The sequence below is a fragment of the Carassius gibelio genome, chromosome A22, assembly GCF_023724105.1.
Source record: "Carassius gibelio isolate Cgi1373 ecotype wild population from Czech Republic chromosome A22, carGib1.2-hapl.c, whole genome shotgun sequence".
NCBI lineage: Eukaryota > Metazoa > Chordata > Actinopteri > Cypriniformes > Cyprinidae > Carassius > Carassius gibelio.
This window is the reverse complement of record NC_068392.1, coordinates 13,387,938-13,405,449: the sequence shown is the minus strand read 5'-3', so window position 1 is coordinate 13,405,449 and position 17,512 is coordinate 13,387,938. Positions and strand designations below refer to the sequence as shown.

The following is a 17,512-nucleotide window of genomic DNA, read 5'->3' as shown; positions in this document are numbered from 1 at the left end:
CAGTTTGAGAGAACGAGAGAAGACGCAGTACCACTCAATCACAGTCACTCACAATGTTTGTGAAATTCTGTCTTACAGAAAGCTTTAAAATGACTGATCGGCTCTGATGATCTGTTTGGATTCCAGCTGCAATCTTTAGTACAGAAATGTTTGTGGGAACTTCCAGCTTTATAATCGCGAACCCTGCAGGAATGTGTAGAATATGCACAATGCATCCAGCGATATTGGGGCCCTGATTATATCGCACAAAATCATAGTTATTAATGTTCTGCATTTCTGTTTTGAGCTGCGTGCGCTGAAGATCACCAATGAAGCATTTTGACTGCAAGGTTTTAATCAATGGGATTTATCTAATATAAGATACGCCTAGTTATTTATAATACATAACCTTAACATTACAATTCATATCAGCACAAACTGACCAGAATGCACAAATATATAAGTATAACATTTTCATGAACTTTCCAAACTTTCCCAAATTATCCAAAGGTTACCAAAAAATCCTGAAGAGTCAACAGAAGTTCTAGAATGTTTCTGGACATTTTGCCGAACTTTAACCATATGAAAGTTGTGTAGTATATTCCAGCCGTTAAGGGCCTATCATTTCTGCAGAATATGTTGACTGTGTCATTGAACCCAGTTATACAAATAGAATGTCCAGTATAATGTGAAATGTCTCAGAATGATGCACATTTTAAATGAATAAAGTAGAGCTCAAGATATATACTACTATCTGTGACTTGGATTTAGCGCCTTGGGCTAACTGCTCTCTGTGCGCGCTAAAGACGCGGGTGGCTTCAATGCAAAGAGTTTGCACTGTGAGACCTGGCACATTGCTTGATAATCTGTGCTTCCGTCCACTCGCTGTGTTTTATTTTAGATATGGTTTCATTTATGTAGTTTGGAATGCAGTACTATTAGATGCACCAAGCTCGTGCACTGACAGACTTTCACGTGCGCTTGGTGTTTGTTGTCCTGAAGCTCAATTGCGGCTGCGGTTAAATGCACTTTCATTTTCAAATACTTTTATATGAAACTGATGTACACACAGTTATTTATGTTTTCAGAGCAGGACAAAATATCTGATATCGAAATAGATCGGTGCGTGAATGCAGTCTGTTAAAGCTGCCACTTTCTATGATCTCATCAGTAATAATCAAACAGCAATAATGATGAGGGAAAAAATTTTAATCCTCAACTGTTGTCTGTAAGCTTTCGGACACTTAAAGAACACTTTTTTTTAAATAAGTAATTGTTTTTAAAAAATAGCCTGATGTGCTTGTATAATAATAATAATAATAATAATAATAATAAAGTAAATTTTGCACAAAATAAATTTGCTATAAAATTTATATGAAAATGTAGCCATGTGCAGTAATATTGAAAACTGAGAATGTGAAGCAAAGTGATATTTTTAGTTGATAATGATAATCGTAATTAAACTGAATTGTGAAACCAGTGAAGATTCAGACTCTATATTTTTAAGATGGCAGTACTGACATAAAGAGATTCCAACTATAAAAAAAGCATAAAACTGCAATTTTGTATAAGATGTAAAGTTGCAAAGATTTATTTGCACAGAAGAAAAATTGTCAAAAATGTAGATCAAGAATAGTTTGGGAATCGGATCGGATAGTGAAGTGCCTGAAGATTCCCACCCCTAATACATGTACAGGTTGTATGACAACATTGTGATGTATCGATGCATCATTAATCGTAATCGATTTTGAATCGAATCGTGAGATACCCACAGATTCCCACTCCCTAATCAAACTCACCTGAACAAGTTAATCAAGGTCTTCAAGATTACAAGAAAGCTACAGGACGGTGTGTTTAATTAGGCTTGGAGCTAAACTCTGCAGGACAGTGGCCCTCCAGGACCGAAGTTGCCCAGCCCTGCCATAGAACAACCATTTGAGTTCTGCAAAGAACTTTCACAGAACATTTGTGAAAAGAACTAGTTTTTTCTTAGTGTGAAGAACACCCAGAGTATTCTATTCCATTATAAAAACTTAAGATGCACCGAAATTAAAATTCTTGGCCGAAGCTGAACAAAACGAAACACTGGGCCGAATGCTGAAGGCTGAACACCAAACACGGTTTTTATTTTACCTTTTTTGCCAATTTTTTTCACCATTGCATAAATTAATTAACTAAAATGTGCTTTAAAAATATTTACCTAACACTGAACATTTTTTAACATTCTAGCAGTCATTGTACCAATAAAACAATTTCATTTAAATTGAATTGAATAAGTTATTAAAATAATATTTTAAAATAACATCAAATAAAATAACATTAGAAAATATCGCAGATCCCAGTCTGAACACTATGTGTGAATGCTATAATAAATGTATTAATATAGCTGTTGTAATTATTATTATCCTCACTATAATCTTTTTCTTTTATTTCATTTTACAGAACAATAGTAAAATTACAATAATAACATTTATTAATGCTGATGGAGTTCTTGGTTTTTGCAGAAATCTGCAGTAAGGCCTCATTGGTTCTTTTTGTTGACAACAGGAGATTTATAAATGATTCTCATTACGAATTTGGGAAAATGTTTGTTGCACATTTCGCATTCTCACATGCCTTGTAAAAATTCATAAAAATGTTACTAAGCAACTGACTATTGTATCAAATCACTGACAGCCATCTAAACGACCCCATGCATATGAAGAACTCACCGTGGTGTCTGAATGCATGTTCACAGCACTGCTGCTGGACACATCTCTGGTGTGCACTACTCAAGCTCTCCAAGCGAAGGCATGTGTGCGAGTGAACCAACTCTGCAGAAGTCTAGGTTTCAGCTATTGTGTGGCCTGTTTGGGAATGTTACCGATGTTGCTCTTTTAGCTGATTCCTCACTAGTTAACATTCCTCATCAGTTTTAAGGAAACCCTGTACAGTTAGACTGATTTTAGGATCACTGCACCAAGATAGGTCACGTCTTGTGTTTGAAAGAAAAAAAAAAAACAGCTGAATGGCGTGCAATGAAATGGAACAAAATGTAAAAGGTTTGAGATGCGTTTTTGAAAGACTTGACATGTCAATAAAGCAATGCTTGTCACAGGATATTAAAAAGAAACTGCAGGAGACACGATGCATCGGCCAGTGGCATCTATCTTAACGTCAATGGTGCTTTTAAATACTATAATAATAATAACAGGTAAAACACAGGTGGCTAACTGAAGAGTCTCCACTAAAAATACCCCAAAAATCTATAAAAATAAAATAGAACTCACTAATTGAGTACCTGGATCGCTTGATTTTGGTTCATTGACACTGGCAGTGATTTTTTTGAATCTGGAAAAAAAAACTAAGCATGTAACCATGTGAATACAATCTTCTCAATCAGATTACAGTGCACGTGACCTATATATTTACAAAATGTTATGTTATGTGTATATATATATATATATATATATATATATATGTGTGTGTTTTAGCTTACAAATGTTTTTTGTCTTATAAACATGCATATGTTTATCAGTCTTACAAACTAGTTAGTGGAGAAGACTTACATTAATATTACAATAAATACTTAATATTTACTATATATATGCACAAAAAGAGCTCTTCTGATATATTTATCAAATGTTCCTATTAGATGTCAGAAAAGCAAAATTGACAATTATTCTTATGACAGCTTCTACAACTTTTTCACAAAAGCGTTTTCCAGTTTTAAACGCGGTGACTGGGCACTGTGCATGTGTTGAATTTTTTATTAAAAATGTAAGTTGAGGGCTGATAACAGAACTTTTCAGGATGAAATTTCCCAAACTTGCTTCAAAAGAACATTTACTGACGGAATACGAACTGCATACTTCACTATTCTAGAAAACCATAATCACATCACTACTAAGAGGTCGACCGATAGTGGCTTTGATGATACCGATAGCTAGGTTGGACCACACTGGCTGATACGGATTAATCAACTGGCTATAAAAATTAAATATAAATAAGTTCATTAACTAATGTTAACAGAAGTAACTTCAACATTTTTAAATGTTTTAACAGTTGAAATTTACACATTCTATACGGCCATCTTTAAATATCTAACCATAGCATTGAAATTGCATATGCATATAGATGTATATTCTCACAGTTTAATCGCTTCCATTATAGAACACGTGATGGTAATCGAATCCAAATAACAAAATATGTCAGTCATACACCGGGCAAAAAGCACAGTGTCATGTCTAGATCTTGCGGGTATAAATAAGCTTTCTATTGATGTATGGTTTTATAGGATAGGATAATATTTGGCTAAGATGAAACTATTTGAAAATCTGGAATCTGAGGGTGCAAAAAAAACTAAATACTGAGAACATAACCTTAAAAGTTGTAAAATAAAGTTTTCAGCAATGCATATTAATAAAAAAAAAATGTGATTTAGATATATTTACGGTAGGAAATTTACAAAATATGTTCATGGAAAATGATCTTTACTTAATATCCTAATGATTTCTGCCAACTTAAGTCCATGGGTCACACATATAATGTAATTTAATGGAAAACTCAGCCTCATGCTCTCTCGTAGTGTATAATCAGCTACTCCATCAACAGAAGTAACCCGGAAAAACTATCGGCTACTATTTTGCAAATAACCATTAGTTCCAACAATCAACTATTGGTGCCGAGTAATCGGCAAAACCGATACATCAGTTGACCGCTACTCCTCTCACTACAGGCATTATACCTGCACTGCTCAAGTCCGAATGCAACTGGATACTCCATACTTCCTGAAACAAATTATGCACTTCACCTGTCAAAATAACTATATACTGAAGTAATATAGCCTGAACGCACACAGGGAAGATAGATGCTGTAGCCTGTGATGGTCAAACAAGCACTACTTTGTGAATGAAAAGCATAGAAACTAGAGAAACAGGTCTCTACAGGTGCAACAAGACTTCCCGACTACTAAACAGAGCTCACGTTTACTTACAAACACACTAGTTGCCTGCGGACATAGATAATCAGTAGGGCTGCACGATAAACACAGCGTTCATTATCAGCAGTTAATCGCCTGCGATAATGAAAGCTGTTTGCGTAGCTTGTCAGTAAACTATGGCTGTGTAGTAAATGTCACTCCATCTGAAAACACATCCTGGAGATTTACTACTAATCACAGAACTGGCTTTATTGACAAGAGGTGCATGATAAACGCATAAGATTTATCCTGCAACCCTACTAATCAGTCAAATTACATGCTGATTAGAGTAAAGGAAGGGATGCTGAACTTCATACAACCTGTATGTGCCGAGTTTAACACATTTGAGCACTAATCATCACACGCATGATGCAAATCTGTAGCATGCACACTGTGATGGACAACTACAGCCATTTATGTGGTTAATGACAGCTGAGGTGACGCTTCAAACAGGCCTAAAAGTAACAGGTTTACAAGCTAATACAACAAAGTGCTAGTTAAACACTAGGTTAACAAGTCTAAGCAAACAATTATTAACTATTTCGACTAGCGAGCTCATAAGCAGCAGAACAGCATATCTCTGAACTCGGTCTGGATTGTGTTTATGCTCATAATTTGAACAAAATTGATCCAACTGAACAAAGCAGGAGTGCTTTGCCACATTTGAGACAAACTGAGACTTCAGCTCACTCACAAAGCACTAGTTTGGCTTCTCGAGTGGCCAGCCATGCGCTTTTAACAAGTCTCAAAAGAGCACTAAATAAGTTTGTATCTTGTTTAGGTGTTTACGCTGTGTAACGCGACAGGTTTGGTCACGTGACCTCAAGAATTACGCTCCATGAGAAACAAAAACGCTTTTCTGTGAATATTAGCTTTATGAGAGATTAATTGACATGCCTCAAAAGTGCTTTTAACAAAAGCTAGCAACGTTAAACCCATAGCTGCTGATAAAACATTACATTTTTTGTTTTTAACAAAAGGGCCTAAATGCAAATGATGAAACGTAACGTACTAACGCGCGAACTTCCTAGAAAGCAATAATAACTGCGTGCACATTTATAACCGTTTCATAGCGACCATAAACTAAAACTTTCGCTTACAGAAACTGTCCCGGGACGTTCGCGTGGATCTGTCGCTTCCTTCCCTGCACTCCCAGCTTTCAACAAACTGATCTTGAATGAATATTATGGCCGGATTGATGCAATGCGTTTCAAAAATCTCACCTGGTTCTATTTAGATACACAGCAGTTAGATTTTTACGTGCACAGAGGTTTGATCGATAACTATTACTTGATTCTCTAAACGCTGGATACATTGTGAAATTATTATGTACATTATATCAAAACAGTACATAGGTGGAGTTACCCGTTATCATTTATCCACCCTCGTGTATGCAACAACATCTGACTTCTGTAAAGCACACTGTATGAAAGCTCGCTTCTCTTTTACTGTCATGCGAGTTTTGAACATGAGGGCGACTAAATGATTACATTTCAGGGTGAAGTAAGCGACCTGTAACGCTGACTTGGACAGTCGCTGGACTCATTTGACAGCTGCGTCAATAAAGGTGCTTCACAAAGTCTCTCAGAGGAGTATTTATCAGGTTTGGGACTGTTACCTGAGGCGTCCGGAGCAGGTGCCGTCAGCTTCGCTCGCTTCGCGCTCGGAGGGCCGCTTTCGAGCACATTCTCAGCCATTGCGGTTAAAAAAAGAGCTTCTGGTTGAATTTCGTGGGGAGAAATTCAAAGTGAAGAATCCTTTCGTCAGAAAAACAGATGTTGGCTTACTTTTGGGGAGTGTGGAGCGGCTCGGCGGAGGATCTTCTCAAAAAAGCAGCAACAGCGCCCCGCGTCGCCACCACCACTCACCCCATGATAATCCAACACCCAACACCCACATTACCATCGTTATATTACCCAGAGAAAACGCCTCCTTTCCGCGAATTCAACGTTAAATCCCACATTAGATATCCACAGGAATCCTCGCGCGCAAGTGTCGTTAATTTTGCAACGGCACGCGATCCATTTTCTGACGTCGATTTCTTTCCTTGCAAAAACTGTTTGGCTGCGTGTAAAAATGCACGGTTGCATGAAAATGAGATATTTTTGCAAAATAGTGTCCTCGGGGCTGTCTGTCCTCCAAAAGCGTCCGGTAAACAATAACAGCTCGGAGTGAAACACAGACGCAAGCGCCGCTCTTGAAGGGGAAATCAGATAGACGAGGGGTTTGTGGCCGACGAACGCCGATCAAATCCAGGACTTTTCGCCAAAAATTCCTTCGCGGCGATATAAAGGCGTCATCGTCCGCTGCACGGTGTCGTCAGAGCGCGTTCTGGATGCGCCGCGTCCAAAAATACAAAATAATGCTCTACAGAAATCCTGATTCCGAGCCGAGACAAGATGGCGGCTGTTGATTCCTTCGATACAAAAAAAGTTTTTTTTTCTTTTCCAGATAGTCGGAGCCGAGGGGGCGGGGGCGGGGGCGCGCGAGCGCGATCACACCCTACGTCAAACCTGCTGTGAACGCGCGGAGCGGCCGCTGGAGGCGCGAGACGATCACAAATCAGCACTGGACGCTCATTAACGCAATCGGTCTTTATTTACATATAGACAAAATCGTATCGGGACGAAACTAGTTTTACATTTAAGCTAATAGTATAGTTTGTACTAAAACAAGTTGTTGAGAAGCAGTGCAATTCATATTAACTTCAAATTATAACACTTAATTGTTTATACTCGGAGAGTTTTTGTATTTTTTCTTGTCTTGAATTATATTTTGGCCCTCATAAAACACATCTCTTATGATATTATCCATTTGAAACATCCATAATAATGATTAATCATGATTTAAATCGACATTAAAAAAACCCCAAAATAAAATAAAAAAGCCATTTCATTCACACATAAAACAGACACATGCCGCTTCTGGTTATCTTTTCATTGTTTTTCTACTCTCCAAATCTGGCACATGCACATGTAATATCAACTTTGAAACATAAAAATCAAATGAAACAATACATGGTATGTACATACAAAGTGAGTGCACTGTGCAAATGTATACAGATTATGCTTTTTGCCTGAATATAATGGCTAATATATCAATACCCGCTGTGTTTCATGTGCATAAGAACAAATGATTGATGAACTTGTGCTGCTGGGGGAAAAAAAACAACAACTACTACAAAAATATCTGTCTTGCAGCTTCCGCCCACACTATTAAAAATCTTTGGTATACACATATTCCCATAAATGGCACAAAATAACTAATGCACAGTTAATAAAAGCATGTGAAGTCATATTTAAGGGCATTTTTTAACACTCATGAGCACCAAAACAACTTGGTTTTAGATTTGCACTCAAATATGAATATTTGCACTCTTAACCGATTGAGATTTGTTCAAATTTATACAAAAACAAAAGAGTGAAGCAGTGTGATTCACGTGGGAACGATCACATAAAACAAGATCAAATTCACACCTTTCCATTTTAGTTGATTTCAAATATCATAAAACTTTAGTAGAATTGAATCGGAGGCACTTTTCAAGAGTTTAGGCCTTCGGTGCTTGTTACCTCAGTTGAAACTGGGTGCAAAAACCCATTTCTCCTTGCTTTAAGTGGCTCCCTTTCATAAATATGCCCTTTTGATATTAGGCTCTGTGGCTGCACACCAATTCATGCACAGCCCCAATAAATACAAATGCATTTAATACAAAACCACAGACAATATGCACAATTAATTATAATTCAATACTGTCAGCACTGGGTTTCTTTAGCCAATGGAGTGATGCAAGAACTCAAAGGTGAATGTGTTGGCTGGAAAGCAGTGCACCATAAAGCAATTAACAGCAAAATCAAATCCCTTTTCCATCCCGAAGAGTTCCATTTTAAAGATACACAGTGTACAAAAAAAAAGGCTGGAATTATAATTCACATCAAAGAGGAAATAATCATAATAATGATACAAAAACATAAAATTGCAGGTGTGAAAGTTGCAGCATCAAAAGACCCCCGATAGTTTGACTCTGAAGCAACCTGCTATTAACGATTGAAAGGGGAAAAAGTGAACAAAAAGGCACTGGATTCCGTCCATTTTTGAGAACAAACTAGTGATCGCTGTGTAAACAGGAATAAAGAAAGAAATCGGTCCTCATCAAACCTCAGAGCCAAGCTTATTCACTATACATGACGGTAGAGGATGCAGACTTGCTTTGAGAAACTAATGTTGCTTTGTTCGACTGATGATTGAAATGTAAGACACATCGCGAGATATACTGCAGAGTATTAGATTATCTAGTGTTATGAACTCATCAGAGACAAATAAATCAGTTGGAGAGAAGCAATGAAAATCTCTGCACAAATGTCAAAAAAAAAAAATTGGAAGAACTGCTGTCAAAATCTTAACATAATTGACACACACAAACACTATCAGATACAAATCTTCCAAAAGAGTAGGCAGAAATTAATGTATTATAACAAAATTGCAAGCCGCTCGCCAAATATGGCGACATAGAACCTTCTACCTCAAGGCCATGGAGTGAACGGGTATCACAACTGCAGTGTGATCAATAAAACCTACGGCAATACCAGCTCCGACTCTGCTGGCATGATCACAGTGAGAAACAACTGATTCGAATATGAGAACGTTTGAGGCACTGAATGAAATGAATTTAAATGCACTGCTAAACAATTCAGCTACAAAATCTGTTCAACTGAACACTTCATTGAAGGCTTTGCTGGCTTGAGTTTACTGGATATATTTAGTGAAAAAAAAAAAAAAAAACACAGAGCTCGTTCTGCTGTGTTAAGATCCTTAAATACTGTCGAGTGCCATGCTAAGAAAAAAAAAACATATTTATTAAATTGAATCCTGCAGGACATTCCCTCAGGCAATGAGAAACACTAAATTGTGTGGCAAAATTTTATGCAAGAAAAAAAATGCACTGAACCTCCAAACACAAACATTATACTCTGATTTTCCCAATGCATTACAATCATGAGCCCTTGTGTCCTTTAATGAAGGGGAGAGCGTGCACAGCATGGTTTCTACCATCCTTTTTGATTGCATTTTAAAAAATAAGGCTGATTGTGCTGTTTTCCCTTATTTTATGAGTTTAGGGTGCTATTGTGCGTGAGACATTTTACCTCCCATCGATAAAAGCTACATTGTTTCCTGACATATATACTGGATATTAATACGGGCATTGTGGACAGAAGTGCTGGAAGCTCATCTATATCTATCCACCCTTGCCTTGGTTTTATTGTAACGTGATAAGTGACTGCTATACTGTATATATTCATTAGAATAACCTTAAAACAACCAGTTTTTAATTAGCAACTGGCTCGTTTTTGATTATTTTGAGCGAGAAAGAAATACTGAAATAAATGAAAAAAAAAAAATGAATATGGCATTAGAGGTGTAATACATTACAAAAAAACTGCATTTTCACTGTCCACATCTCTTCAAAAAGCCATGCTGATATATTTGTTCAAACGTTTCTTTCATTTGTTCATTTGACTGATCTTACATATTGTGAAGGCACTTTATAAACAAAACAAAAAACCTAATTGGAGAACATCAGAAATATAAACTCCATCCATTTCCCTACTCTGTGCTACACTGTGATCCACACAGCAGATGCTTAGAGCATCCATTTTTCTATTTAGGTCACGTTATCAACACATATGCCCTATACAGGCTAATGCTACTCGTTGGAACTCCAACAGTTGTGGTCAGAAAAGCCCCTTGAAAGAAGTAGAGTCTGAAAATTAACTGCTGATTAGCTCTTAAAGAAGGTCAGCTGACGTGAGGAGGAAACTTGAATCACTCCGCTGCCCTGAGCTTTGTACGCTCATCTGCAGCTTCATCCTCCTCTCCTTGTAAAGGTGTCTCTGGTCTGGCTAATGGTGCGTATAGTTGTGCTACTGATGTACCACTTAGTGATGGTGCTTGATAAGGACTCTCGTAATCCTGTTCTGTGAGCTCTGGGACAGGAGAATTGTCCTTAGTGTCTTGGTGTAACGTCTTTGTAATCTGAGACGGGCCTAATACACGGCCCTGAGGCACACCGTGGCCACTGATTGAGGCAACATTGAGAGGGGTGGATGGAGGGTGTAGTGGTGCAGTGGATGTTGTTGTTGTTGCATTGGCAAGTGTGCCATCCACCTGGCCTTGTTCCAGGCTTTGTGTGGACCCCGATCTGCCTTCGTTCATTTGGGGATACAGGTAAGTCCTCATCTGCCCTTTTCCTTTCACGTTTACAGTGCCACGATAATCAAAGGTGTAGTTCATTCTGTTAAGCACACAGTGACTCTCTTCGCTAACTTGTATGCGGCACTCCACTCCCGTGCTGTCCATGCGGCTAGCGATGTTGACCGTGTCGCCCCATATGTCGTAAAGCAGCTTGGTAGTGCCGATGACGCCGGCAGTCAGGGGCCCATGGTTGAAACCAATTCGAAGCTTGAACTTGAAACCCAACATGTTCTTGTTAAAATCATCCACCACGCGCATCATTTCAAGGGCAAAGTCAAAGAGGGCACGTAGGTGGGCGTGCGGGTGTGGCTGCTCTTGGCACTGCTGTCCATTTAATCCAGACGCTGCCATGTAGGTGGCACCAATGGTTTTAATCTTCTCTACGTTTGAGAATGCAGGCTTGCGCAACAGTTCGTCAAAGTCTCCGATGAGTTCATTAAGTACTCTGTAGCACTCTTTCCCGCCCTCGTAGCTCTCTTCGTAGAACTCGCTGAAGTTGACAATACTTGCGAAGATGACTCCGACGTTCTCGTGATTTTTAGAGTAACTCTGGTTCACCTCCAGATGCTCGGCAACATGGATGGGGATGATGTTACGCAGCAGCCAGTCCGCTTGATCTCGCATGGCTTGGATCTTGATGCGATGCTTGTCAGCTTCCACATTCCCGTGGTAATGCAGGCGGTAGCTGACCTCGAATTCCCGGTTGAGAAACCAAACCAGCATCAGCAGGAGGAAGAATGAGAGTACGGTCTCTAGGACGAGCAGGTCGAGCGCTGTGGGTGCAGAGTCCAACTCACCTGTCTGATTTACTCCGGCACTCTGGTTGCTCATGTTCCTGAAGACAAGAGAAAAAGAGTTCAGATTTGAGTGGTGTGTTCTACAGAATAATAACACCAACAATAGAAGGTTCTCAAAAACACCTTTTCAATTTTAAGATGTTTTAAATCTTCAACCATGGATGGTGCTAGGGATGTCTGAACTTGTCACCTTGTCACATTTTAAATGCCATAGACATTAAAGCATGCATTAACCAGAGATTAAATGTTGGAATACGCTACATGACCATTGCACAGATTTTTGCCTAAATTTGCCATTCATCTTTACACTATGAGTCCATTCAGTCAGGATTTCAGTCATGTTTGATATTTTAAGCCAATTTTAGAATTCATATTATTATTATTTGTCATATATCTCCTAGCAATGAGACCTTTTTCTATGTGGGTTTGTTGCATTTGGAACGACTTGAAACTCAGGTGGTCCATAATTAGAAAATTTCGACTAAGATTAATGGACCCCTTTTAGTTTTAGTTTGAGTAATAATGTCAATAAAGTTACTTCATGCATATTTCATGATTTATTAAGTGCATCATATTTTAACATTTTATTAACACGTTCACATACAAAAAGTAAAATCTTAACCATTTTACATATGTCAACTCAAATCTAAGTTGGTACTAGGAATAGTTTTCATGACATAAGTTGATAAAACACTCACCTAGAGGTTGGAAAACTGTCAGTGGCGCTGCAAAAAGAAAACGGTTATCATCATAAATCAGGAGTTCTCTACAGAAACCATTCATGTACACCGGAGAGAAGCAGGCATTTTAAATTCCCTCTATGGAAGCTGAATGGCAGGTTTGTGTGGGGGATTGTGGAGTTGATTGCTTTCAAAATTAAATGTGTTTATCAACTGATTTTTACAGACACACTTCTGTTGTTTTGGCTGGTATCGGATGGATTTCTTCAGTACTGGTGGACATGTACCATCATGAACAGTCATGAGAGTCAAAAAAATAAATAACTATATTAACAAAACCATACAATGTTCTAAAAGTATAATGTAGTCAGTTTTAATTTTAATGAATAGTTCACCCAAAAATGAAAGTTTGCTGAAAACTGATTCACTCTCAGGACATCCTAGATGCAGATGAGTTTGTTTCTTCATCAGAAGAAATTTGGAGAAATTTTCTCCATTTACGGTCACTTGCTTACCAGCGGATCCTCTGCTGTGAATGGGTGCCGTCAGATTGAGTTCAAACGACATCATTTTGGACAATTCTCTCTTGTAAACGGTGGTTGATCTGTGCATATTTCTCCCCTGATTCAGATAACTTTTTCACTGGAGAAAGCAATATTACGGATCGAAGACTAATTTAGCTAATTTAGCATTGCTTCGAATTTAAAATGATGGATTTGTTTCTTACAAACATGCAGCTTTTCTCTTCACAAGCTGTTAACTGATGGACTGGAGTGGTGTGGATTACTGTGAAGTTTTTAGCAACTGTTTGGGCTCTCATTCTGACGGCACCCATTCACTGCACAGGATCCATTGGTGTGCAAGTGATAATGCTAATTTTCTACAAATCTGTTCCCATGAAGAAACATGCTCATCTACAAACTGGATGGCCTGAGAGCGAGTAATTCTTAATTTCCTTAAACGATTACAATGTTTATAATGGTAAAGTTTGTTGATGCTTTGCTAGCCGAACAGGTATCAAAAGCTGAGGATGTCTGACCTGGGCCTGCTGGTGGCACTGTAGAGCAGGACGAGTAAAGACACACCAGCCACGGTGGCCAGAGCGGAGCGCATCCAGAAACTCAGCTGGCAGAAGTTACAGTACTGGATAATAGCAATAATGAGAGCACAGCACAGGAACATGGTCACCTACACAAGCAGAAGAGCACACATTAAACAGTCAACCAATCACAGATATCATAATCAAATAACATATCAAATCCTCAAAGCATAATGAACATCTGTATAGAAACATTTCTGATTATTATCAATGTTTAAATAGTTGCTAAATATTTTAGTGAGACAGTGATCAATTCTTCAGTGATTCTTTAATGATTAGAAATTTTGTTACATGATGAATGTTTTTGAATCCTTGCTGAATTAAAGCACTCATTTCCCCACACCTCACCTGGATGGGCATCTGCAGACTGTAAACCAGATGGGAGAAGACGGACACCGCAGGAAGTGACACGAGCACAGCCCCGATCACATGACGCAGGAGCCAGCCGGACACCAGCTTCAACAGAGAGCGGGTACAGTTCTGTACATCATCCAGACAGAACACCATACTGCAGGAGGAAGATGGAGACACCGTTCAAGCCATTTATCTGATAAGATTTGAACTTCACTGTTAAATCATTATATATACTCTACATTATGGCAGGGTTAAAAAAAATCACTTTAAAAGAGAGAGAGATAAATGATCTAAATATAATATTAGAAAGGAAATGGCAGATCACCGAATGGCCAGAACGAGAGAAACCAGTTCCAGCAGAGCGGCTGTGACGGCCAGACAGAGTGTGGCTGCCAGGGGCGTCTCCATTGTAACAAGGGGATACAGGAAGCAGGCAAAGGTCAGGGCGAGGAAAACGGCACAAGACAGCAGAATGTCGAGCAGAGAGCTGAAGACTGGACTGGCAAACGTCCGCACCGGCACCGGATTCAACACCTGGAGGAAACACACATGATGAAACTCGAGCTTAGACACTGAGGTGATGAGGCTGCACTTCTGGGAATAACCAGAAGAGGTCCATGTGTGATCGTATGGAGATCCACATACTCCCTTAGGCAGGAGTGTGTGTGTGTGTGTGTGTGTGTTTTATTATTTTAACATCACTGAGATGCCATTATAGTTACATAACATTAAATACATTAGTTTATTCATAATTTTAATGTTTTATTTTTTATGTTTTCATTTTTTATTTTAATCTGGTTAACATTTTTGTATTTTATTGCACGTTTTGTTATTTTCATGTTTTTTTTTAAATGTCTGTATAGTTTATTTTTATTTCTTAAACTAGCTGAAATAAAAAATAACAATTATATATTTATATTTTTCCAGTTTTCTTTTTAATTTTAGTTAACGTCTTAGTAAGTTCGTAGAATTTTTGACTTTTTTAAATACATTTATATAGTTTTTATTTATTCATTTTTATGTACTCATTTTATTTTAATGCATCAAGTTAAACCAAATAAAATTTAAAAATGTTGACTTGCCATTTTTTATTCAAGTTTTGAATTAGTTTTTATTTTTGTATTTTTCACTTTTCATATTTCATAGTCTATACTGTTTTGAATCATTTTATTTTAGTTTTTTCTTTTTTTAGTACATCAAGTTAAACCACACGGAAATGAGAAATTATTTGAAAATATTTAATATATGAAGTAGTTCTAATTTTCATAATTTCAGTTTTTATTTTAGTTAATCTTTTATTAGTTTTGTTGTTTTTCATCATTTTTTTGTAGCTTTTTAAATATACGTCTGAACAGATTTTAGTCATTTTTATTTCAAAAAAAATTTTATTTTAATTTTTAAGCATTAAGTTAAACCAAATAAAAATGAGAAATGGGTCGTGTTTTTTTTACTTACAAATAGATAAATAATGAATAATGAATTAATTCGAGTGAACTGTAGTGACCCAGGCAGGTACCTCAGCGTGGTAGCTGGTGCGATAAGCTGATTCCAGAGATTTCTCAAGGAAGTTCAGGCTCAGCTTGTTGATGGGCGGTTTGAAGAAGTAATCCTTCATCAGACTGAAACGAAGACATTGTGGAGAAACCCATGTGAAAATAAACGACTGAAATACAAGACGATTCAAATTCATCTTCTCTTCCTCACCTGTCTCCCTTTATCACTTCCACAAAGTGCACGTCGCTTTTCTCCCTGAAGTTCTTGGAGCGCAGCGGGAGGATGGCTGAGTGGTCCATGCCTCCTTCGGTGGCCACACTTCCTACCCAGCTCCTGTCCTGGAGTTTGTCGCACAGAGACGACTGGCTGACCGTCACCCGCTCCTCACACTGAGGACTCAACAGACCGTTCAGGGTTTTAGGACTCCGGCCAACAGGATACTGTGCAAAAGAAGCAGAATTGTCTCAGAAGAGTCATTCGTTTGGGATTCAGAAGGCACTGGATCAGTTCAAAAAATGATCTGTTCGGGAATCGGACGATACTGGTTGTGCTGTAGGGTTCTCAATCTTCAAAATAAAAATAAAGAAATGCAGATCACAAAAAGCAGCAGTTCAAAACTGTCATTCGTCCAGAAACAGACTACACTGGCCATACTCTATAATTCAGACTGACCAGTTCAAAAGAATCATTCGTTCAGGAATCAAAAGTGTCATTTGTCTGGGAATCGGACTACACTGTCCGCACTGTGTGTTTCTGATTCACTAAAAAGAACCGATTCAAAAGACTCATTTGTTCAGGAATCTGTTCTAATGCAGATAAGAGTCATTTATTTGGGAATCGGACCACAAAGGCCACACTGTATGTGTATGATTCATTCCTTGTTTTGGGTTCAAATGATTCACTTGTGAAAGAACTGGACTACACTGGTCGCGCTGTGGGTTTCTGACTCATCAAAAAGAGCCATTCGTCCAGTAATCATTAATAAGCCTCACTGATTGATCGAACTGCAATATTTAGTTTGGAAAAGAGCAGTGTTTTGGTGATGCCATCTCCTAATGTTTATTTAAGACTAAAGGTGTATGAAATCTCTTAGCTGAGATGTTATAAACATCAATATTGCATACTATAGATCTATAAACGGCCACACATGACCGGCATTTCAGTGTCTGCTGACGTACGCCTGCTGAAATAGTTTGGGTTTTTGTTGGTTGTGCATTCACCTTGCTGCTGTTGTCTCGGTGTTCATCCTGGCAGCCGTTTCGAGTTGCTTCATCGGCTATCGGACGGTCAACAACAGCTACAGAGATGCTGCATGATGTACACACAGGCTGCGGAAGAGAGAAGGAGAACAAACAGCTCAATTGAAAAAATTCAAGTGTTTGGTTAAATGAATCCTTCACTATCACTTGTGTAATTGAAACACAGCATCTGTGTGTGTGTGTGTGTGTGTGTGTGTGTGTGTGTGTGTGTGTGCGTGTGTGTGGAGAGGGCCGTACCTCGTCGTGCAACAGCGGTTCAGCGGCGACGCGGTGTGTGTGATCTGGAGCGTGTGTGTTTGAGGACGGGCTCAAGTCTCGACCCAGACTGACCTGGGAACAGCCACAGTGCGAGCCCATCTTCCTTCCCGAGATCAGATACGTCTTTAAACCTACAAACACGAGACACAAGCACAGACGTATGCGTCTACAGATCTCCCAGGAGTCCTTACAAAGTTTTCCCACAAACCTATTGCACATATTGGTTCGGGAAAAAAAAAAATGTACGCTATTATAAATGTTTTTAAAGTCACCTTTGAATCAGTTCAATGCATACTCGCTAAATTCAAGTATTGGTTCAGATCTGAAGTAACAATCATTGGGATGTAGAAGAAATCTCCATTGACCTGCATGGTCTGAACGTT

The 17,512-nt window shown here is 38.4% G+C and overlaps 2 protein-coding genes across 8 annotated transcripts in view; both read right to left on the bottom strand.

The window, feature by feature from the left end:
* The window catches only part of LOC127943076 (CREB-binding protein), a 34,696-nt gene extending 27,307 nt beyond the window's left edge, over positions 1-7,389 (bottom strand). For 3 of the 6 annotated variants that reach the window (XM_052539213.1, XM_052539211.1, XM_052539216.1), the window contains exon 1: positions 6,558-7,388. In XM_052539213.1, the coding sequence (XP_052395173.1) occupies positions 6,558-6,636 (79 nt within the window). In that variant the 5' untranslated portion in view covers positions 6,637-7,388. Of the gene's footprint in view, positions 1-6,557 lie in introns of all 6 variants that reach the window. The other 3 variants (XM_052539210.1, XM_052539212.1, XM_052539215.1) reach the window with 2 other exon arrangements.
* A 472-nt stretch (positions 7,390-7,861) lies between these two features.
* Positions 7,862-17,512, bottom strand: part of LOC127943078 (adenylate cyclase type 9-like) — a 28,415-nt gene continuing 18,764 nt past the window's right edge. The window contains exons 2-10 of one of the 2 annotated variants that reach the window (XM_052539218.1): positions 17,109-17,260; positions 16,833-16,940; positions 15,823-16,052; positions 15,635-15,737; positions 14,444-14,652; positions 14,113-14,272; positions 13,705-13,853; positions 12,684-12,710; positions 7,862-12,023 (exon numbers count right to left, since the gene is read on the bottom strand). In XM_052539218.1, the coding sequence (XP_052395178.1) occupies positions 10,760-12,023; positions 12,684-12,710; positions 13,705-13,853; positions 14,113-14,272; positions 14,444-14,652; positions 15,635-15,737; positions 15,823-16,052; positions 16,833-16,940; positions 17,109-17,260 (2,402 nt within the window). In that variant the 3' untranslated portion in view covers positions 7,862-10,759. The remainder of the gene's footprint in view (positions 12,024-12,683; positions 12,711-13,704; positions 13,854-14,112; positions 14,273-14,443; positions 14,653-15,634; positions 15,738-15,822; positions 16,053-16,832; positions 16,941-17,108; positions 17,261-17,512) is intronic. The other variant, XM_052539219.1, reaches the window with a different exon arrangement.